At 31.0% G+C, this 24156-nt stretch overlaps 7 protein-coding genes across 11 annotated transcripts; 3 read left to right on the top strand and 4 right to left on the bottom strand.

Moving 5' to 3' along the window:
* Positions 1 to 469: 469 nt before the first annotated feature.
* Positions 470 to 4437, bottom strand: LOC106623777 (putative fatty acyl-CoA reductase CG5065). Its single transcript, XM_014243386.3, has 11 exons — positions 4252 to 4437; positions 3208 to 3269; positions 2859 to 3144; positions 2252 to 2402; positions 2118 to 2203; positions 1938 to 2047; positions 1674 to 1869; positions 1428 to 1605; positions 1161 to 1231; positions 962 to 1087; positions 470 to 889 (listed from the first exon to the last, which is right to left on the bottom strand). Exons 2-11 carry the CDS (start codon positions 3260 to 3262, stop codon positions 652 to 654), a joined length of 1497 nt encoding a protein of 498 aa, XP_014098861.1. The 5' UTR covers positions 3263 to 3269; positions 4252 to 4437; the 3' UTR covers positions 470 to 651.
* Positions 4438 to 4962: 525 nt separating this feature from the next.
* On the top strand, positions 4963 to 10157 carry LOC106623779 (modifier of mdg4). Of its 2 annotated transcripts, none has more exons than XM_036378543.2 (5): positions 4963 to 5556; positions 5648 to 6203; positions 6280 to 6525; positions 6587 to 6712; positions 9731 to 10157. In XM_036378543.2, exons 1-5 carry the CDS (start codon positions 5287 to 5289, stop codon positions 9955 to 9957), a joined length of 1425 nt encoding a protein of 474 aa, XP_036234436.1. In that variant the 5' UTR covers positions 4963 to 5286; the 3' UTR covers positions 9958 to 10157. The 2 variants fall into 2 exon arrangements, with proteins under 2 accessions (XP_036234436.1, XP_014098867.1); XM_014243392.3 differs by lacking the exon at positions 9731 to 10157 and adding an exon at positions 7416 to 8322.
* A 40-nt stretch (positions 10158 to 10197) lies between these two features.
* On the bottom strand, positions 10198 to 18290 carry Shmt (serine hydroxymethyl transferase). Of its 4 annotated transcripts, none has more exons than XM_036378530.2 (4): positions 18184 to 18290; positions 16132 to 16418; positions 11062 to 11923; positions 10198 to 10800 (listed from the first exon to the last, which is right to left on the bottom strand). In XM_036378530.2, the coding sequence occupies exons 2-4, from the start codon at positions 16339 to 16341 to the stop codon at positions 10256 to 10258; spliced, it is 1617 nt and encodes a 538-aa protein (XP_036234423.2). In that variant the 5' UTR covers positions 16342 to 16418; positions 18184 to 18290; the 3' UTR covers positions 10198 to 10255. The 4 variants fall into 4 exon arrangements, with proteins under 4 accessions (XP_036234423.2, XP_036234424.2, XP_069966737.1 ...); XM_036378531.2 differs by lacking the exon at positions 18184 to 18290 and adding an exon at positions 16499 to 16513; XM_070110636.1 differs by lacking the exons at positions 16132 to 16418; positions 18184 to 18290 and adding an exon at positions 14620 to 14777.
* On the top strand, positions 16851 to 18155 carry LOC106623106 (uncharacterized). Its single transcript, XM_014242495.3, has 5 exons — positions 16851 to 17081; positions 17135 to 17311; positions 17381 to 17569; positions 17626 to 17913; positions 17971 to 18155. The coding sequence occupies exons 1-5, from the start codon at positions 16932 to 16934 to the stop codon at positions 18049 to 18051; spliced, it is 885 nt and encodes a 294-aa protein (XP_014097970.2). The 5' UTR covers positions 16851 to 16931; the 3' UTR covers positions 18052 to 18155.
* Positions 18291 to 18620: 330 nt separating the features above from the next.
* Positions 18621 to 20152, top strand: Rpt6 (26S proteasome regulatory subunit Rpt6). Its single transcript, XM_014242488.3, has 3 exons — positions 18621 to 18759; positions 18823 to 18964; positions 19029 to 20152. The coding sequence occupies exons 1-3, from the start codon at positions 18742 to 18744 to the stop codon at positions 20081 to 20083; spliced, it is 1215 nt and encodes a 404-aa protein (XP_014097963.2). The 5' UTR covers positions 18621 to 18741; the 3' UTR covers positions 20084 to 20152.
* Positions 18662 to 21312, bottom strand: anox (acyl-CoA-binding domain-containing protein anorexia). Its single transcript, XM_070110637.1, has one exon. The coding sequence runs from the start codon at positions 21310 to 21312 to the stop codon at positions 20563 to 20565; it is 750 nt and encodes a 249-aa protein (XP_069966738.1). The 3' UTR covers positions 18662 to 20562.
* Positions 21313 to 21415: 103 nt separating this feature from the next.
* On the bottom strand, positions 21416 to 21735 carry SLIRP1 (SRA stem-loop interacting RNA binding protein 1). The gene is made up of 2 exons (XM_014242511.3): positions 21670 to 21735; positions 21416 to 21613 (listed from the first exon to the last, which is right to left on the bottom strand). Exons 1-2 carry the CDS (start codon positions 21733 to 21735, stop codon positions 21416 to 21418), a joined length of 264 nt encoding a protein of 87 aa, XP_014097986.1.
* Positions 21736 to 24156: the final 2421 nt, after the last annotated feature.

Genomic DNA, 24156 nt, shown 5'->3' on the forward strand with positions numbered 1-24156 from the left:
CATTTTTATACTTGCAAACAATGTAATGAATATTTTTAATTTCAATTTGATTTTAATTACATGCGTATTGATTTTCTTACGCTAAAATGTTAATTAAACAAAAGATTACTAAAGACTTGAACAACAAAAATATTAATAAAAAAAAAGAAATATTTTCTTAAACAAGAGAGACTTTGCCATCTGGCCCAATTTTTCATTATTAAGATGGTAAGGTGCAGTCTGAGAAATATGAACCATATGTATAACTTGTGACTATGTACCATCTCGTGGGAATTAGGAAGGATTTTCACTTTTGTTTCCACAACTATGCATATGTGTATATTTTCCCGACCCATATGGTTGAGATTTGATGTAAAGATTAGTTGCGAAGGATGGATAAAACGCATTAAATTGCAACTACAAGTATAGGACAACAAAGAGCAAGAAAACAATTGTAATAAATTTGTCAACAAAAATAAACCAAGATATATAAAAATAAAGTACGTATCTTTTTATTACTGAAAGATAGAATTTTTGTAGGAAATCGCTAAACAATCCATTTGGGCTAATTCAAAAAAGGATATTTTGATAGACGGTGGTGCATTAAATACATGATATGATATGTTAATGTGTCCAAATGAATTATAAAGACGATGGTGTAAGATATTTGAATTATATGAAAGTAGAATAAAATTTGTCATAAATTAAGTAAGCTACGAAGCGTAAGATCAGCAAACTTCCGATTAACTTGATGAGAAAGTGCAATACTTTATAGATTTTCATGCGTGTCAATGCACCTTGAGAACATGTTGCCGGTTCATTTAACAGAAATACTCTTGCGCCACGTATACCCGCGCGGAAAAATTGTTCGTAATCCAGATCTTTGTATTGTAAGAATCCAAATTTGTCGCTTCAATATTAAAAACAAATTTTGTAGATATTAATTACTTCACAGAAAGCTACACAAACCACATATACTTACACTTCAGATTCAGGTACAAAAGAATTTAATTCATAGAAATTGTCGTTCTTGAAGTCCCACTGAGTGGTTACGAAATAATGCAAGGCTAATGTAGCAGCATAAATTCGTCGTTGCAATTTTAAAAGGCTGCAAAAATAATAGGTAAGTATTATAGAATTGTTATATATATTTTAACATTACTACTGAGTTTAAAACTTACAATGGTTTTGTATTAGTAAACCGCAAGGCAAAATCAGCCAATATTGCCACCAAAATGTGAAGAGTATAAAACTGAAATCAAATTAAATACATCGTTATTATTTTTCAATCAAAAATATGAATCATAAATATCTTTTCTACAAATAATGATCCGTAAATATTTTAAAATGTTTCAAAGTGCATTTTTCGGCTTTTAAATATTTAAAAACATTATGTAATTTAAACACAATTCACTTTTATAAAAATGTTTACCAAATTTACTACATACCCGTATCATATTCCATACCGGGCACCGCGTTATGCTTCCATCTGGTACCCATAATGTCTTTTCAAAAGGCGTTTCTTTTATAACCTTTTTGCCGATTTCGACGACTTCGCCAGTGGTTATGGGACAAATTTTTGAAGCGGCACAATTCACTACTTCCAATTTCGGTTCATCATTATCTCTAATAATATCAAATACAAGTAGAGAGGATATTTGAAATAATATTTTGTAATATTATACTTGACTAACCTATCCTCAGTACCCTTACGATAGGTAGCGATTAGCATGGCACGTACAAGTACATCAACTGGCACAAAGTCAGAAATAATATTTGGTTCGCCATAGCTTGTACGGAATATACCAATACCACAAGCAACTAGCATTCCAATGGGGCCGTTGAAGTTATCCACCCACCCGGCAACAGGTTCTTCAATCGACGAAACAACTATGAAAAATTTAAGATGTAACTAATATTATACGCATATATGTATGCACATATTTGGACATATATACCTATTGAAGGTCGAAATATCATTAAAGGCAGTTTGTCTTTATACTCCTTGATAATTTGTTCAGCTAAACTTTTCGTAAATGTGTATGTATTTGGCTGGAAATCGCCATATCTGAATAATGTGCAAAAGCAACGAAACTATGCATTATTCGATTATTAAAACAACTTGTAGAATCACTTACTTTAGATTGAAAACGTTCAACAACTCAGTGTCATAAGTTTCGGCCAGTTTAATTGTTGTGCGCCAATCTGCATAAGGTGGGTAAAACTAAAAACACGGTGGATTTGTTTCCTATTATTAATAAAATAAATATACCTGTTCCTCAATAACTCGCCGATTTGGATAACAGTAAGTGGTGGAAACATGCATAAAGACCTGCAGATGCTTAAGAGTTTCTGCGATTTTGATCAGCTCATAAGTGCCGCGTGTATTCATGAGAATAGCATCACGCAATGGATCATCGAATCTGAAAATGTATTCAAAAATAATTACTATTTACTAAATTTTAATTTGTATAAATATGTTTACTGCTTTGGAAACTATAAATGTATTATTTCAAGACGACAGTTCCGCAATGACGGAAAAAATTTCCTTAACGTTAACAACATTACAACAAAAATTTGTATTATAAATTTTTTTCGATTTGTATATTATATGTGAAGTATACATAAGTAATTCGAGTTATAGAAATTACTCGCGAAATGCAAAAAATTACACGACAAACATACTTATATAAAACGTTTCTAAAATAATATTTATGTAAAAACCGATAAAAATACCTTGTTCTGCGCAATATGACTATTTAAATAGAAGCAACTTTGTATTAAATAATTAAAAAATTAAGCTGAATTCAATCAAAAGATAAATTTATAAATAAACAAAATGTATAGTATTTATGTATGTATTTATGTGCCTACATTACCTTACACTAGCAGCTGAATGGTAAATAATGTTCACATTTTCCAATCGTCTCAAATCGGATGCACAAATACCTAAACCTAGTTCACTACAATCACCAGCAATAGCATGAACTTTCTTTAAGTTTTGTGGTTGTTCTCGCCTAAGTCGGTCAAAGAGTTGAGAATTTAATATATTATTTAAACGCTCCTCAATGTTTTTTCCTTTTTTCGGCCGTAGCAAAACGTAGACAGCGCCTACATTTGTGCAAGAGCGCAAAATTTTTTCAATGAGACCCTTTCCAATAAAACCTGAAATTTTTTTTTTTAATATTTCACAACATTGTGTGGATTATTAAAGATTTTCAAACTTACCTGATCCTCCGGTAATAAAGATTTCCTGGTTTTCAAAAAATTGTGATATAAGCATTTTATCTCTGAAAGTATTAAAAATTATATTTGAAATAGTACCTAAGAATTGTTGAAAGTTTATATACATTACTAAATAAAATTTTAAGCATGACCACACAGCGAGCTGTCTAAGAAAATCACATTTGTAAGTAGGGTTCATTTTAATTGAACTCTATGTTACGATTCGCGTTTAAAATTATATGCACATTAACATTTTCAATACGAAATCGTTGACATTGTACTTGGGGTGTACGATAAGAGCTACGCAACAATCTAATTTCAATTAGCATTTTTTTGTCGGTAAAAGCTTATTGTAAATGCACATTTTGAATTAACGGTACGTTAACCTTATCTTCTTCAAATATATATAGTAAGCATACTCGAATACATCACACATACATTATGCCAAATGTTAATAAAAAATAAATATTCAAATAATTAAAATTAACAAAAATACCTTTAGCTATATATGTATGTGAGGTAAATAGTAATTACCCAATATTTTTTCGAAAGGTAAGAGCTATTGTGGGAAATATGGAACCCCCACTCAACTATAGCTGAATAAATATCAAACAAATTATTGTATGAATCAAATTTTTATAATTTCGTTTCGAAACTACATAACAGAATTTTTTAATATTTAATAACTACGGTTTATGCACACATGATTTTTAATTCATTATCTCAACAATTGTTAAATATAGTTGAACAGATTTTGACACATTTTTTTAAATATTTTTTTTTTTCATTAAAATAACAAGAGCTCTAACTGTTAATTATCATTTTTTAATATATTTTTTCGCTAGTTTAACTCCTCGCAACACGTTTTACACTTAAAAGAATTGTACGAAACATTTTATGCGTATTGAAATTATCACATTGTACTCACATACTAATGTGGCAAAAATATATACAAATAAAAGGGAATAATTTGACTTTTGATTAAAAAAAATGTAATAATTGTTTATTTTTTACTAAAAAACAACACTTTCAATTATAAATACATACTGTTAACTATATCCTTTCGTATCCTGTATGTAGTTGTAGTATTGTATCCTACTGTAGTTGTATCCCTGTTCAGTAGAATTCAGCAGAAATAGCTTAAAACTTTGTCACCTGTGTACTTCGGAATCGTCCAACACAAACTGAATATAAGTCTTGCCTTAGTAACTTATTTTTGAAATCAATTTCGTTCAATTCCGTTTTTTACTAGTTCATGAATAAGTTTAAGTTGGAATTTGCTGGCAAGCAATAAAACACAAATTAGCTTCGCACATACATACTTTTGTTTTTGATTTTAGGTGCATTAGTATATAATATACAATAGCGTGTATGTGCAAAAAAAGTTTTAGTTCATTAAGTAAAAAATTATAACTTTTTAGTATACAGTGTATAAGCTAATAGTCACTCTTTTAGTTAAAGAAATAAAATATTTAAAATCACAGGCAAGGTAAGATAAATCGATAATTTGGAATACAATTTATCGATATTAAACTTATTTCGTTGACAACAAATTAAAGATAATTATAATTTTATAATATTTTTTACGGTTGTTGATTATATAATTATTTCAAATTTAAGTAAAAATAACTCATGTAATTACCTTTGAATTCAAGCTTTTATTCATATTCGAATAAATCATAAAAACCGATTTGCAACTACCCGATACTTTTCATTCCGAACAACACTAATGTCAACCAAGCGTAGATAAAAAAATTTTCCTAATAGTTGGTCGACTGTCAAACCAGCAAAGTAAAGAAAATTACAATTTTTGGTATCAATTTTAAAGAAAACAAATTAATTAAGTTACACTTTATTATTAAAAGTTTATTAGATAGAAAGTTCGCAGTGTTTGATTTAAAAGTGAACCACATATAAGAAGATTAATTTGCAGGCTATATATTTATGGTTTTGTACTAGCGTCAGAATAGAGGGGGGCAAAAGCGCCAGCGCTAAAAACCGCATTCAGTATAATACTAAAAAACATTTAGACAAAAATAACAATATTTTTGTTTTGTTATAAAATCGGCAATTAAATGAAGAATGGCTACTACACAGCAGTACTCGCTTCGTTGGAACAATTACTTTCGACATTTGACATATGCTTTGGACAATCACCGCAACAACGATGATTTTGTTGACGTGAGTTTATGCTGTGACGGACGTAAAATCAAGGCTCATAAAGTGGTGCTATCATCATGTAGTTCTTATTTCAAAGAAATATTCAGGGACAATCCCCATCCTCATCCAGTAATAATTTTTAAATTTATTAAATTCGAAGATCTCACCTCAATAATTGAGTTTATGTACCAGGTATGCTTAACGTTATCATAATTTAAATTATATTATGTACTTTGTCCGAATTTACAAATATTAGTAATAAAATATTTTTGGATTTTATTAGGGAGAAGTGAATGTACAGCAGGAAGCGTTGCAATCATTTCTCCAGACCGCCGAATTACTTGCTGTGCAAGGTCTTACCGCAGAGGAAAAGGAGAAACCAAAATTGCCTCCGACACCGATTATTGATGAACAAAAACTTATTAAAACCATCCCCAGTACTATTAGAGCGGTGAATGATGTAACGACTGCAACACAGACTACACCGCAAACAATCGAAATACCAACGGCAACTATTTTGCAGCAAACGCAGCCACAGCAACAGCAACATACCGCTACACAGCATCATCATGTACAAACACAAATCCAGCATATTCAAGTGCAACATCAACCGCAACCCCATGTGCAAACCGTGCAAACTCAGGTGCAGCAACAGCAAACAACAACACATCAGCTGCAACATCATCAGCAGCAACAATTGCAACAAACTCATTTAGGTGCGCTGCCTTCTACTAATACGATAAAGAAACGTAAAATGACTTTCTCAGATGATGATGATAACATATATACCACAGAAGGCGTTGATTACGGTGTCAAGGATGATTCTTCGATTGTTAAAAGTAAAAAGAAAAAATAATTAACATTAATACAAATAAATCTATAAATGTATATATTTATTTACAAATGAATTTTTAGCGGCGGAAATGACATTCCTACGAGGTACTGTTAAAATGGATATACCCGAATACATAGTTGGCGAAGTTGATGATAGCGAACAGTTGACTGATGGAAGTGCGCAGCATACATCACAAGACGGTGGCACGACGGGCACCCAAAATGTCACACAGTACACATCTGAATATGAAATTCTGACAGAATCAGAAATTGAGGAAAAGTTTCATCAAGCTGATGCAGAAAATGCAGAAATAACAATCGAAATGGGTATTTAAAAGTTCCATATGTTAATGTTAGTTTTTTTTAATGGGTTGTAATCTGTATATAGGGCGTCTTTTAAATCCAACAACGAGTACGCCATCAACAACAACACCTCATACAACGTTAGATGAATCCGGTGGCAGTGTCACTAATGCTGTAGTAAAAATTGATAATAAAGGTGGCGGAACTGCAGGTATGTTAACAGAGGAATTTGATACTAAAAGTCAATTTTGCTTAATACAATTTTTTTACTCTTACTAAGTTATGTTCTTGTTTATTGGGTGTGAGGAATTAAAAAGTTATTTTATCTCTATATCTGAAGCTGTATTTATAGATAGATATGTGTGTTATAACAGTTGACCTAAAAAACCATAATGGATCAGAATTTATATATAGCCACAAGAAACTATAGTCCAATCCCATATCGTTCGTTATATACATGTGTGTTTTTATAATGAATGATTATTTATATTAATTTAATATAGTAACTCTTAGCAATTTTTTAGATATATTTAGAATTATTTTTTTTTTTAATATTTTAAAATCAATGTAGTATATTGCTAATTTTCATCAAACTAAAAGTAATCTGTAATTATATACATAAAAAAATGATTATTAATTATAAAAACTATATATGTACATACTATTTTTGCAGTAAATTTTGTGATCTAAATTTGTGTCTACTACGATGAATATGTCTCCAAATGTTACCATTTTCTTTTCATTCGTTTTTTTTTCTGACAAAATATTTATACTTCATCGCAATTATATAAACTATTGGCGATTTACAATGCTAGATTACTAGCTTAAAGTTATTCTAAATTATAAGACGTATGTAAAAAAACAAGTTTAGTTACTGTCAACATAATTTTTGTGCTATTTTTGTGTATTTTTAGATTTGCCAAATAATAAGTGGACAGAATGTCAATTTTGCAAAATGGTCATAACCACGGTAAATCTTTGGAGACATATTCGTACGCAACATACGCCTCAACCGCCCCGTAAATGCGAGCTATGCAACAAAAATTTCAAAAACAAATACAGTCTACGCGAACACATACGAATTTCGCACGAACAAAAAATCACAGTGAAGTCAGAAAACTGATTGACAATATTTCATTTGCGTCGGTAAATTGACCGCACTTCTTATTTAATAAAATAACGTGAATAAAGGAAGAGCTTAGCAGCAAATGCCAAGCTTATTATGAAAACCGTTATTAACTGCAATCAAGAAAGGCAACTATAAATAACTTCGATGTTAATTTAATACCAGTGAGCAGAGCACATAAATACGTCCAAAAAATATGAATAATAATGGAACTACCAAAATGAAATTATGATGAAAAATGCTAGAGATTTAACCTAAAAAGTGCAAAGTAGATTTATTTTAATTAAGCCAGTGTATTGCAATATTCAATTATTAGCTGAATTCCGGTTTAATTTATTTAAACAATGGTCGATTGATTTTGGTAATGATTTTAATACTTTTTTGTAATATAGTTGATTAACGAACTTTGCGCTGCACTATTCGTAATTATTATTAAACACAAACCACTGTACATTTTAATTAATCTTCTATTACATATAAAACAAACAAATATTAATATAATTTAAAATATCTAAAGGCACATTTATTCAACACTAAAACTCAGAGAAGGTAATAACGATTGATATTAAATATTAGAGCTTGATTAGTGTATACTGTGGGGCAGAAATCTCCCAATTCATATAATTTGCTTATTTTCTAAATCATTCGCAAGATCCTAGCAAATACATACACATTTCGGCTTAAACTGATAATAGGACAAAACAAAAGTAAAGACAAAAAAATTTAAGTGAGGTAGATGTGTAAATCGATGTATAAATTTAATAAGTATCTATCATGTTTCATTAATTAAATACAGATGTATAAAGGATATGTATTACAATTTTTATAGGATAGACTTAGATTTAACGGAAATAAAAATAAATCAGATTGATATACATACATATATAATTCTATAATGTAGGTGTAGATTTACTTGTAACTTAAAAGTATGTGTAGGACGAGAGGAATTAATTAATATGCAATATTTGCAAAAAATATTTTTTTGCCGATAAACTATATATACATACATATATAAGGGTAATATTTAAAAAAAAAAAAGATTCCAAAATTGAAATTCAAAAAACTGTACAAAATAATACCTATAATAAAATTTGAAGAAATCACGAAGTGAGAAAATGAAAAATAGCGTAGAATATTTAAATACAGTTTCGGCTACCGGAAAATTTAGCTATAAAAAAGTAAGATAATAGAAAATTTCCATATCTCGAGTCGATAAGAAACGCTTATCATATAGTACAATTTGTGGACAAAAAAAAGTATTAAGCAGTACAGCTTTGGATAAAAACAACATGAATCAAAATTCATATTGAAATTCTCATATTTTCGTTTCCCTAATCGCTAATTCATTCGTTTTCAATATTTTCTTTAAAAAAATTGGAATTACTGGGGTTTTATGGTACCATGGAAGTTTTCTTGTGAATATTTTTATATAACATCTCAATTATTAAGTCACATTTAAATCATGATGAAATTGCTAATTAGAAAATTAAAAAAATTAAATTTAATACATGAAATACAAACAAATTTAAAAGAATACTATATAAATAAAATAAAGTAATTGTAATATACTTATACTGATTATATTATATGTATGTAATATTTATAAGCAGGATAGACTTTTATTATAATTTTCAAAAATATAAATGAATGTCGAAAAAATATTTGTTTATTTTTTATATTATATGTGGGTCAGCTTAATTGGATGAGCTTATACCGAGTAAGAAATAAGCGCTATACACTACTTTAATTGAATCCATAATTTAAAGCTAATTTTAAACGGTTCATTTTGTAGACGTGCAGTGTCGATGACAATACTTAACATGTATTATGATAGCTCTGTTGATGCTAAATAAGTAAAATAATAATAAGAGGTCTTCACTACATCATATATTGGATTGTCTAAAAACGCCCACGAAATTTTGGGAGGGTTTAGTATGTAAAAGGCTCTTTCCTGGTTTGCGTTACAATTTTTTTTGTTTATATTTATGTAGTTCTCTACAACCGACCGACTACTAATAGACACTAGCTATTTAGTTGTACAAGTTAACAAATCTTTTCTACATATTTCAAAATTAATGCTCCTTCTATATTTTCACATTTCAGTCGAAGAGCAAAATTTAACATGTAAATTTTGTAAACGAAAATTGCAGTCGATGAATGCATTACGACGGCATATAACTTCTCGGCACTCGGAAATTTCTGGAAAGGAACACGAGTGTACCATCTGTAGCAAGAGTTTCAAGACGAAATGGTCACTATCAACGCACAATTCACGCTTCCACAGAGATATGCGTGTAACAAAAGAATGCATTAAAATGGAATTCACTTAAAGCACATAACAACACAACAGCCTATGTAACCATAATGAATTTCAACATTAGGGTTTTATTGTTGTGAATGTTTGTAAATCCTTTAATTTTAATTCTAGACATAAAACACACATACACACATATATGTAAATTAAATTCATTATGATATTCATATGTAATTATTGCTTTTTCGAAATAAATAATATTTGACTTTATAAAAACTGTATGTATGTAAATCGAAAATAGAAAAATAAACAAATATACTATATAAAAATAAAATTTTTATTTCACAAATTTAATTATACATGTGAAATATTATTTAATAAGCTTTAAGACCTGGTAGTGGAAATTTCGCACTAAACCCTTCAACGCCGCTACGCAGTTTGCTCAGTTTTTCTGCAATTTCTTTATTTGACTTCAAGGTTTGCTTGAAATCCACCAATTTGGGGCCAGACATTTTAGTTGTTTCAACACACAGTTTTAAAGCGCGATCTATGTAATCCACAACGACATCAATATCTGTCTCCACCAAGCCACGTGTAGTTAAAGCTGGTGTGCCAAGACGTATGCCAGATGGATTCAGCGCTGATTTATCACCGGGTACTGTGTTTTTGTTACATGCAATATTCACTTCCTCCAAAATATATTCGGCTTTGGCGCCAGTCAAACCAACATTACGCAAGTCGAGTAGTACTAAATGAACATCAGTTCCACCTGTAGCAACATTGTAGCCTCGCTGTATCAAACCATCACAAAGACGACGGGCATTGCTAATCACTTGTCGCTGGTAGTCAATAAACTCTTTAGTTTGCGCCTGTTTAAAAGCGGTGGCAATTCCAGCAATTGTGTTATTATGTGGTCCACCTATATAAATTAGTTTTGAGTGATTATTTAATAAGTATATAAAGATATTTGAAAAATTTAATTATTTGAATTGTAATTTTCTGCTAGGTTTTAAGTTTTAAGTTAATTTCTAAGGTCAATATAAAATATTTATTTTCAAAAGGCGTCGAAGCTCCTTAGTTTGGTATATACATATATATGTATGTATAAATAATATATGCTTAACAAAAAACATGGACAATGAGCCCTACCATATTTACCAGAAATGATCGAGTTACCTACCTTGTAGACCTGGAAACACTGCTCCATTAATGCGATCTTCTAAATCATATGTCACTTTATCACCATTTGGCAGAACTTTGCGTACGCCCTTGCGATAGAAAATGACACCAGCACGCGGACCACGCAACGTTTTGTGTGTTGTAGTGCTCACCACATCCGCATATTCAAATGGTGAGGGTATTAAACCAGCTGCCACTAAACCAGCAATATGTGCCATATCGGCAAAGAGATATGAATCATTTTGATCACAGATTTTACGGAAGCGGGCATAGTCAAGACAACGTGAGTAACAAGAAACACCAGCTATAATAACGCGAGGTCTGAAGAGTTTGGCATTCGCCTCCAATTGATCGTAATCGATAAGACCCGTTTGTGCGTCCACTTTATATGGCATACTCTCAAAATATATTGATGTTGCTGAAATACGTTTATTAGCCGTCATGAAACCGTGTGTTAAATGGCCACCATCTGGCAAATCAAGACCCATTATACGATCGTGGGGTTGACAGAGCGCAGTGTACACGGCAAAGTTAGCTGGCGAACCAGAATAAGGCTGAACATTGACGCCCCATTCCTCTGGATTGAGACGAAATGCTTCAAGTGCACGCTTTTGAGCAAGTCGTTCCACTTCATCAATAAATTCATTGCCACCATAGTACCGCTTGCCAGGCATACCTTCGGAGTACTTATTGTGCAGGCAAGAACTCAAGCATTCCAAAACAGATACGGATGTAAAATTCTCACTGGCAATCATTTCTAAACCAACAGTTTGACGTTTCTTTTCTGCCTTTATAATGGCGTAAAGTTCCGGGTCACTGTCGCCCACGCCTTCATTCAATAGTTTAAGATTTCCAGACATGTTCTTGAAATAAAAATATGATCGTCAATATTTGTTTAAAAAAAACTATTTGTACTTAATTTAAGTATTTACTACTTACATAAAAATTAAATAATATTAAATTGTTTTGTTGAATATAACAGAAAAAAAAAAATTATTGTATATTATAGTTTTATGCCCCTTATTAAACAAAAGTAAATTTTGTAATATTCCCGAGTTTAGTCTCAAAATATGTAGTTTGTTGCCGATGATCGAACAGTTAATAATTGTCAGAGTTTAATATGTTTAATCACATTACTTATTTTTTCTTTTAAGCTGATAATAAATAAGAAAAATAACAAAATAATATGTATTCAGGTCACAGGTTATAGATTATTGACGTACAATTGATAAAGTAACGATTTTGCTGATATGTATTATATGCTTGGATCAAATGAAAATGATATTTTTAAAATATGGTCGCGTGGTAATAACAAGCTACTCCATAAACATGTTTTTGTTTCAAAACAGTTCAATACTTATATATTTATATACATACGACATATACTACATATTATTTTATAGATCACTGATAATGCAAGTATCACTTAATATAATATTCAACAACTTGGAATATTGAATATTACTGACATAAAAATTTAGTTTACGATACAAGTTGCATATTTGCTCAATAATTTGGCCATCACGTATATACATAAGTGAGTAAATGCCCATGCATGTGTATGTTATTACATACACTTGGAAGTTCGATTAGATAAAATATACATTTTAATAGTACATTATGCCAATGTAAGTGTTTACACAGGTACACTGAATCTTTAAATCTTCGCTTATTTAAGATTTATTAAATAATTATAATATAGATAAAGGTAGTGTTATGAAAGTAGATGCACTTTAATTAATTTTGAAGTACTGGTAGGTATAATATTAAGTTACTTAGTAAATACATTCTTAGTTGATACTTATTTAGAGAATATTACAATTACAATATTATTATTATTCTATATATATATATAAACAAAAAAACACCCACAGGAAAAGGTTGACTTCGTTGCAAGCTATCGATACCTATAGCTATAATACCCGGGTTTAAGTTTTCTTACAAGAACTTGATTTTTATCGGTCTTTTTGTATTGCTGCTATATCTTATAGTGGTTCGATCTGAACAATTTCTTCGCATTTTGTAGCGTTACTTTGTAAAATAATCCATGCTTAATTTCTTGAATATATCTCAACAAATAAAAAGGTTTTCCATACAAGAACCCAATTCTGACCGCTCAGTTTGTTATAGCAGTTACATATATGCAATGGAGGTCCGATGTCGGCGGTTTCGACAAATAAGCAGCTTTTTGGGGAGAAAAGGACGTGTGCAAAATTTCAGATCGATATCTCAAAAACTGTCCCCTATTTTAAAGGTCTTTTTCGACGTTTCGTTCGGGGTGTAACAAACTTCGTAGCAAACTTAACATGTTTTGTTCGGGCTATAAAAGCACATTCGTAATAAATAATATAATATGAAAGTACTAAATACGACATTGCTGTTGTCAGCATATTATATTTAGCTGATCGACTATGTGGGTTAGAAATTTAAATTTTTAATCTTTAGCATTGACAATACAAACAAATACACACGAATGCCTTAACTCCATGCGTTAAAAAATATATTTTTTATAACTGGCAATATTTATACCATTAATTACACATTACATACCTTCAAGTTCAAAATGTGATAGGTGGGTAGTGATGGTTAACTTCAGACTACATTAACTAATAATCAATAACAGTTAAAAAATCCAATAGTGATGTGGAGAGCGGAACAAGTTAATACTTATAACAATTATTAAATCATTGAGTGAAGCTATGTTAAGCTAATTTATTTCTTCATCATAATAATTTATATTTGTATGTATGTCGACAGTCGTATAACCTGTTACATACATATAGTACACCGGTGGCACACTAATTAGTACACCCTTACATATACCAATAATACTGCTTGAAAATTTTTATATATTGTATATATAGGAAATTATATTTTAGGAAATAATTTTTTTGTATATTAATAAGTTGTTATTTTGCCGTTATAAGTCACGCATTACTAAAAATTTTGTGGTCGGTTTCAAAGAAGTACGCCTTTATTGCATAAAGGCTTTTGATTCAGACTGGCATTTTAATTAGCACATCGTACTATCAGAACAGTTTTTCGTAATTCGTTTGCGTTTAAGGTTGTGATTTTTCTCTGAGATTAGTTGTAAGTAAAATTTTTAATACACATCAGTGTAAAATATTGAAAATGGGACGTTCCAAGAGCTCCAGTGTAGAGGAAATGCGCCTTATATGGAACATGTTCCAGGACGTGAAAAATATTAGTGAAATTGCTCGTTGCATTAGAATTTCGAAAAAAAATTCAAAACGCTCTCAGATATTATCGTGAGAATAAAACATTTGCAAATAAAAAGGGATCTAGACGCAAAAGGACTACAACACGAGAAGAATCGCTCACTGTTTGGCAGGCGCTTAGAGATCCTTTTGCAACTTTCTCGCAAATACGAGCTACAATGCAGGATGAATGTGGCTTAAACATTGCCAGCAGGACTGTTAGACAGCATCATTTGGAAAACAACCTTTGGGGATGACCAAGTTTAAAAAATCTAAAAGTTTCACACAACAATCCTTCTGGAATTCTGTAGTTTTAAGCGACAAATCTAAATTCAACTTACACGAACTTTACTTGTTTAACGAAGCATGGTATTGGTCCTATTGTGCAGATAACGGGCAAGTTTGATTCTGTGGCATACCAGAAGTTGCTTGAAAATTATCTCGTACCGTAAATATATACTCAAGTTTGGTAAATGTATAGTTTAGGAGTTATTGAAGTCACTTAGTTGTTGTTGTTGTAGCAGCAAAATTCTGTAGAATTCAGATCACTTAGCTGTAATTACCAGTTCAGCGTGTTAAACATTTTCTTATGAAAAAAATATACTGAAGAAATGTAACAGTCACAATTTCCTTTGCGCCGCGATCTGATGGTATGGATGAATATCGGAGATCGTTAAACTCCTTTCCGCATTGGCGGCCTTCGGCCGCGCTCCAAAAAAATAACCCTGGTCGGTCCAAAACCGGGGTGTTCATAATTCAATCGCGTCAAACTCCTTTTCACTGCTCTCAACCTCGATGATAATTTTCATTACGATGCAGAGAATGTGTTATTATTAATATCACAATAAAAGTGCACTAACATTGATATTTTAATAAAAATTTTCAGAAACGTTTATGAAGAGGAGTAAATACACCAAAAAACTTAAACAATGTGATTTTTTCAAAGAAAAAAATAAAACAATTAATTTAAATGTATCACAATTTTTTATTTTTAATGCATATTTAAAAAAAAAAAGAATAAAACGTTTTTTCTTTTGATTTTTTTTTTTTTAAATTAAAAAAAAAATTTTGGATTTTTTTTTTGAAAAAATTAAAAAAAAAATAGATATATTGAAAAAATTCACTTTCCGCTCACGGATTTGTAATCTACGCGTAAATATTATATAAGACGATTTAAAAAAAATTTTCAATTTTGAGGCCTTCTTAGTTGGGGGACCTGAACTTTACATTTATCCAATTTTTTTTCAGATGTGTTGGCCTCTTGATCGAACTGCTTCTAAATAAATTTTACATTATATTGATTTTTTTTTTTGGATCTATTAAGTTTTTTTTTTTTTTTCTAATTACTAATTTGTTTTCATTCAACATTATTTAATAAATATTACTGAATACCTATACTTCAATTCCTTCTCAATATTATTATTTTTTTCTTTAGTTTTCTTTTAATTTTAGTGCACATGGCAGTGTGCTAATTAGCGTGCCACCCTTGTATATACTGTAAACTTTACAGTGTAAAGTAGAAACTTTAATTAAAGGCTTTTCTATCTGCGAAAGCACTTAATATTATTAAGCGTACTTATGCATAACACCATTAGGATCTATCTACATATGAATCCATGTAATTATACATGTGTTCCGTTTATTTATTAAATTTTTTTAAAATCGTATCACAAACAAATTTACAGTTTATAGGTGTGCGCACTTCCCACATGTGCCTTCTGATTAAAATTAAAAACAAAACAAAAAAAGAAATCCCGCATGCGTTGCCGAATTAGAAAGGTGCCGGTATAACAAACTATATAGTATAATTACTTCGCAGTGTTTCGAAATTCAGTTTATGTATTTATACTTACAGTAGAATAATTTGCGACAAAAACGCCAAATATTGACCTTCCCTTTTCTAATTGTTTATTATATGAAAAATGTGATCTTGTTGTAGCCGTATTAGCAATTGAAGCTTGGGCAAGAAAACGCTGATAAAGCACTTTACTACCGGCGTTGGATAGTTGAGTTCGCGTGCTCAGCGTGTAGATGGCACGAGGTGTAATATTTTGTACTAGCATTTTCGTCTAAAACTTGACCCCAAATTTACTACACATTCAAAGACGTATGTCTTTAGCCGACGCTCGTTTCCCAAATACTGAAAAAAAAAAATTTCAAAAGATCAATAGGGGTCATTGATAACCTTTGACATGAAGTGATAATAGTATTTGGTCTTACACTGATAAAAACTTTTGTAGTCTTGGACAATGCGATAAATATTCATTGCTATATTTTTAAAATTTCATACAATAAATTAAATGTCACACCATTTATAAGTAAAATACAAAGAAACAAAATTATTCGTTAAACACATTATTTTAAATTTTTGAAACATTTTTATATAGCATTGTTTTAAACAAAGTGTACATATAAAAAATAAACCGCAGACTTTCGTAGATGCAAAATTGTAGGCAACAAATGTACGGATGTGTTTTAATATGCTATGAAGAATAGCTTATCGATAACTGTAAATTGCATGAATTATCAAATGTTTTTTTTTTTTAACATCGATTATATTCTATTGTTCGGTTAATATTTCATCACTATTAAGAATTAAAATAAACAATTATTAACCATCATTGATTTCGAAATTTACGCGCCGTATAATATAATGGATATATTAAATCCACAAGAAAACGACGGTGTAGGTCTCATAATAGAACCTGGATATTCATGGAATGAATTGCGTGATAACGTAATGAATTCTTGTCTAAAAAAAAAGTTTCACATCCTTTTAGATGGAGATTCCAAAACAGAAGAAGTATGGCATATTTACCTTTTGCTTGTAAATATTTCTAAAATATGTCATTGTAGGTGTATAGAAAAATAATGGATTTATTAAACTCCGAATTGAATTTGGATGAAATAACCAGCCTTTTCGTTATTGTTGGTACTCTTTACTTTGTTGAAGCTACACCGCTAAACATGGAATGGCGCACACAACTTCTGCAAAGAACATTTAACTACACAGACACATTAAGTCCAATGCATGTAAGGGATAATTATGCGTTTAAAAAATGTCTCTTTACAACAACGAGTCTTCTATTCATTTATTTTTAGCTTCATTTAGCGACTAAACGACTTTGGACAAGTCTAAAAAAGAAGGAGACGGACGTGTTCAATATACTTGCACTTTGTAATCAAATGGTTATCATAAGTGAAACAGCTAGAGCTATTTCCGTTTGTCTTATGTGGACCATAATCTCTGAAATAACAGATACTCCCAGCGAAATGTATTGTTTCAGGCAGGTAAGAAAGTTTATCAGATACACGTTTGATATGAAAAAGTAAAAATTTGTTTATAGTTCACGAAGTTGCTCGAAATGCTGAATAATATCGAAAATGAAACACTGCAGGAGGAGGAAAATACTAAGATTGTTTACATTTTAGTACGTGTTTTAAGTTATCTTATAAATGTCACTCTTTGTGATGCTCAAAATGAGGATATTATAAAAGCCGGCTATCGCATGTACTTTAAATACACTTCTTCATTTTTAAAGCAACTTTTGAATTGGTGCGAAAACTTTAAAAAGACTATAGATTCTTGCCCTAAACCAAAGCAAATTCAAACTGATTGGGATCTCCGTATGATGGTAAGAATAAATATTGGAATTTTACTACAACGCCAGATTTTATATTTTATTTTGTAGATTACTGAGCACATCAGCTTTAATATTATTAACGTTCTTCAAGACAGAATAGAGCAGATGAGTGCACCGGATTATTCCTAGGATAAAATAAAGTTATAGAAGTTTTACATAATTCAGTTAATAATGTATGTGTACACTTTTTTTTAAAGAAATATGTATTTAAATAAAAAATAATTAAAAATGTATTACACACGAAATGTAAAAAAAAATTACATGTTCTTAGTAAAGTTTCGTCGTTAAAAACATTGTACTATTGGACATACTATATGTGCATGTACAATTGTTTAAAATAAGTATATCAGCATAAGAGCTGTAATATATTCCACTAATAATCACCTAAAGTAATGAATACTTTATTCAAATTGCGATGAGTGCACGTCGATTATGAGTCAATAAAATATCGATATACACTAATTGTTAAGAATGTCAAGTGTCTATAAAATGAATCCGATTGTCATTATTATTTACGACGAAGGATAATGTCGCGTAATTAATTTTATGTTCCATTTCTTATTAAACATTCAAGTTCTTTCATTCACAATGTTTTTATTAGCTTTTTTCAAATCGAAAATATTATTATTAAATCAAAATTTATTCCGGCTGATTCAGCTACTAGCTTACATTAATATCAACTCTGTGTACTTCGAAATTCGAGATTCGAAATCATAATGACAATTTTTTCTAGTGAAGCTTTTGCAAAGTCATTTTTATCAAAAACATTTGCGAGATAATTATTTCATAAAAATAATTTATTAAATACAATATTCCGGCATGACCGTCACAAATCGGGTGAGTTATTTTTTTTATACTATATGAAAATATACAATATTCTAAAACTAAATAATTTCACAGATGGAAATCGACGCCGCTCTGAAAGGTGAAGGCTTCCGTTCTTATTACATTCAGAAGATCGAAGAATTGCAATTAATTGTTGCTGAAAAGAGTCAAAATTTGCGACGTTTGCAAGCTCAGCGTAATGAGCTCAATGCAAAAGGTAATTGTCCTATAAAACATAAACATACCACGTTGTTTTAATTGATTTTTCGTTATAAATTCAGTACGTATGCTACGTGAGGAGCTTCAGTTATTACAAGAACAAGGCAGTTATGTTGGCGAAGTCGTGAAACCAATGGATAAAAAGAAAGTGTTGGTAAAAGTACATCCAGAGGGGAAATTTGTAGTTGATATTGATAAAAATATCGATATCAATGATGTTACTCCCAACTGCCGTGTAGCTCTTAGAAACGAAAGCTATACTCTACATAAAATTCTTCCAAATAAAGTTGATCCATTGGTATCTCTTATGATGGTTGAAAAAGTCCCTGACTCTACCTATGAAATGGTTGGTGGATTAGACAAGCAAATTAAAGAAATCAAGGAAGTCATCGAATTACCAGTAAAGCATCCAGAGTTGTTCGACGCATTAGGCATAGCTCAGCCAAAGGGTGTACTTCTCTATGGTCCACCTGGCACAGGGAAAACTCTTTTGGCCCGTGCAGTGGCTCATCATACTGAATGTACATTTATCCGAGTATCTGGGTCGGAATTGGTACAAAAGTTTATTGGCGAAGGTTCACGTATGGTTCGTGAATTGTTCGTAATGGCACGTGAACACGCTCCTTCTATTATTTTTATGGATGAAATTGATTCCATTGGTTCCTCAAGAATCGAATCGGGTTCTGGCGGTGACTCCGAAGTACAACGTACAATGTTGGAGTTGCTTAATCAATTGGACGGTTTTGAAGCTACAAAGAACATTAAAGTAATCATGGCAACGAATCGCATTGATATTCTAGATCCAGCCCTTCTTCGACCAGGCCGTATCGATCGGAAAATTGAATTTCCTCCACCGAACGAGGAAGCCCGTCTAGATATTTTGAAAATTCATTCTAGAAAAATGAACTTAACCAGGGGAATAAATTTACGCAAAATAGCTGAATTGATGCCAGGAGCATCGGGTGCTGAAGTGAAAGGTGTCTGTACAGAAGCGGGCATGTATGCCTTACGTGAACGACGTGTACATGTCACACAAGAAGACTTTGAAATGGCCGTAGCGAAAGTAATGCAAAAGGATTCCGAAAAAAATATGTCGATTAAAAAGTTGTGGAAGTAAAATGTTAAAAAACAAACAAAATAAATTTAAAAATTGTATTTCAAATATAGAATTTATAAAAAAGTCAAATATTTTAATATCATTGTTGCTGTATTAAGGGAGCAAAAGCACGTTTTAATGTAAGTTTATTTATTTAGGGGACGACATAAGCATTTCTCGTATCCTACTTTATATTATTTTATTTTACAAAATAACCAGAAAATTTGTATATCTTTACACATGGTTAATTGAATCATGATTTTTAGATACATGCGACACACCATGGATTCACATATAATATAAAAATATCTTTTATTTCGTTCAGTTTTACGTCAATTTCAAATCGAAATGTTATTTATTGATGAATAGAGAAAATTAATTTAAACAGATCATACCGAAAGAACCTTATTATAATTTTAATATAAATAGTTTGAACCGGTATTAACGAAAGTTACAGGTAAGAAATAATCTGTAAGTATGTATATTTATATGGGTCTCCATCAGGTTTTAAGCAATTCATAAATATCGTTATTATCGGCCACATCGAGACTCGATTGTCCATCAGCGTCTTTAATAGCTGGATCCGCATTAGCATCTAGTAATATACGGATGCAGTCGACATGACCGCAACTAGCAGCATAATGCAAAGCTGTCTGTTGCTCTGAGTCGCGTTGGTTGACATCGACGCCATTATCTATAAGATATTGTAGTATTTCGACAGAATTACGATCAGTTGCCCAATGTATAAGACCCATACCATTTTCGTCAAGGTGCTCCATAATTTCTGCCGTTAATGATTTTTGCAGTTGAATGAAATTTCCTTCTTTGATGAAATCAAAGGCATTTTTTTCGTGTTCCTCTTTTTGATCGATTTCTTCATGTTTTTGTGGAATGGAATGTACTACCCAACCAGATGGAGTTTTGCGTTTGCTGGCGATTTCGTGATTTGGTAACCAATTACTGTCAACCTTTTTAACTTTTGCAATATATAAATGTTTTGCTTCTGTGCAAGACATATCGCCCAAATCATTCCATGCGCACCATTTGCTTCTACTTTGCATATTAAATACGCTCGGCTTTGGCGTATTACATCGGCCACAAGTTGCTTGCTTGTAAAAACCATAGATTTCTAAAAGATCTGTGGAGTCGAGTGAGTTGTGGATTTTTTGTAAATGTTCTGCTGCTTCCGAAAATATTTCGTCGATAGGTTCGGTGTCAATGTCACTGTCAGAAAAATCGGATGTTGACATTATGAAAAACTAGTTTTTTATGCTGTGTTTGTTTCTTTAAGACTTCGGGATCCGTATACTACATAAACATTTATGTATAATGCTTTATATTTAGGATTATGTTTTAAGATTTTTGAATGTTTAAATAATTGCCCTCAAGCACGTGTTTTTGTTCGCTTTCAATTTTTTCTATTGGAGTTATATCATTGAACACAACGAAACCGTATCCACGTGAACAGCCTGTTTTCCTATCGAAAATCACGTTTGCTGATATTACACGTCCGAATTCCTTGAAATATGTACGCAGTTCTTGATTACCAACCTATAATCAAATGAAAATTATTACATCCAGTATATATTATATATTTTATGAATTACCGTCCACGGTAAATTTCCCACGAAAAGTCTTTGCAGGCCTTTGCCTAATTTAGTTGCTGTGGCCATTTGTTTAAAATGATAATTATTAAAAACACAACCCCACTCTACCACTAATATTTGTTGCGTAAATTTGTGCACAATTATTTACCGCATAGACATTTCTAGGCTACCAAAAATAAAAGGTGTAACATATGTCAAACGAAACAGCTGTTTGAGGGTTGCTTATTTTTTACATTAGGTATGTTCGTTCTAAAAACTTATCAAAATGAATAATTCAACAAGAAAAAACGTTAACTTCGGTTGCACCGAAGCTATAATACCCTTCACAAATACAAAGGCTCCTAAGAAGAACTTGATTCCGATCGTTCAATTTGTTTGGCAGCTATATGTTATAGTGATCTGATCTGAATAATTTCTACGGAAAATAATTTGTTGTCATAAGCAATTACTCGTGCCAAATTTCGTGAAGATACCTCGCCAAAGGAAAGAGTTTTCCATACAAGTACTTGATTCCGATTGTTTAGTTTATATGGCTGCTATATGCTATAGAGATCCGATATCGGCCGTTCCGACAAATTAGCAGCTGCTTTGTGAAAAAAGGACAGGTGCAAAATTTCAGATCGATATCTCAAAAACTGAGGGACTAGTTCGCGTAATACAGACAGACGGACGGACGGACAGACGGACATGGCTAAATCAACTCAGCTCGTCACGGTGATCATTTATATATCTACTTTATATGGTCTCCGCCGTTTCCTTCTGGGTGTTACAAACTTCGTGGCAAACTTAATATACCCTATCAGGGTATAAAAACGTCGTGTTAAAGCATCTAAATGACGAAATGCTACAATAAAAAATTAACTAAACTCCGTTCCCTTGTGTATATTTTTTCTTACTTGATCGTATTATCGGTTTTATTCCAAAAAATCACAATTAGTTTGACCCTCTTTGCTGTTGGCAGCACTGTATGACGCAATTCTTATGGCTGATTCACAAAAAACTTTTCGTTCTGTTTGCTTTCACTAATAAGTTCGATGTACAAATACTTTTGTATAAATTCGTTCACATCGAGGCGAAGCAAAGCAAAACGAAGAAAAATGTTGGGCAGCTCTCATTTACGCTTTGCCAAGCAACAGTCGCCATTTTTATTAAAGAGAAGCATGGAAAGTAAATCGTTCATTCTGATAAACCCTTTGCTCTTTAGGTTTTAAAGTTAAAGTATAAGTTGTCTAGCAAAGCGAGAAAACTTGTATTTGAATGAGCCTTCATCTTCCCAGTTTCTTATAAAAAAACAATAAAATGATTAAATTTTACTATATATTATTTATAGTTTTATTTACTCAACGTATTTTTAGGTAAAACATTATATCTAGCAAACTACTCAATGATTTGAATTTGGTGTAATACACCTTAGTACGATTTGAAAATTAGACAGTTGGAACATATGATAAGTTAGTTCCACCAGTTTCTTTGATTCTATATTATTTGACTATAGCATAAGTAATCAACTCATACCCATATACATAGTATGAGGAATTCGTGACTCCGGTTGATCTAATATCATGTCCTCACAGTGGTTTGGTGCCAAAAATGGAAGAAATGTGTCTATATACACCCTTAAATATAAAGCACCTACAATGGATTATAATTTAAGCATATACATTAATGTATCCGTTATTTCCTAAGTTGATTGTTTTTTTGCAAACGACGCCAAAAGTTTCAAGTCCTAAAAAAGTATACATCCCAACAAGTTTTTTTTCAATTTATTTTGTTGCTAAATCATTTTACTTTTACATTATATTTTATATGATATTTTTTGATCTTTTGCAATAAATTTTTTATCTTAAAGCAAGTAAATCTATAAGTTTGTAAATGATATTCTAATACAGAATTTTCCGCTCTACAAAAAAGACTTGCAGATTTTTTGTATAAAAGCACTTTTTTAAAAGTTAGACGCAGTTAAAGTTATGCATCAAATGTACTGTATTCACATATGGTATGTTGGTATACCATGTCGTATGAGCAACACAGAATGTGTGAATCATTTGTATGAATGCTCAGGTCATTTGATATAATATAAATTTAATTAGGTATAGCTTTTAAAGAAATGCTTTTAAGAATAATTCATTCGGATAATTTTTGTAGCGCGGAAAATTTTGTAGTAGAATATATCTATTTCAAATTTGTATATTTACTCGCTTAATTCAAAATATCAAAAAAACCTATGTTATATCCATGGGAAAAGAAATATGATTTAGCCACGGTTATAATTGAAAATAAAAAGCTTGTTTACGTTGGATTCTTAATTTAAGGACAAAGACTGAAATTTCAGAGGGCGTTTGCAAAAAACAAAAAAAAATCCGGGAAATAACGTACATCTTAATACACATGCATATATTTATGTATATATCTAATATACATATTGGCATTTATTGTTGGTAAGTTACAAACATAATATTGTATTATTAATTTCCAACCAAAACCTTA

Source organism: Bactrocera oleae, chromosome 5 (assembly GCF_042242935.1).
Source record: "Bactrocera oleae isolate idBacOlea1 chromosome 5, idBacOlea1, whole genome shotgun sequence".
Classification (NCBI taxonomy): domain Eukaryota; kingdom Metazoa; phylum Arthropoda; class Insecta; order Diptera; family Tephritidae; genus Bactrocera; species Bactrocera oleae.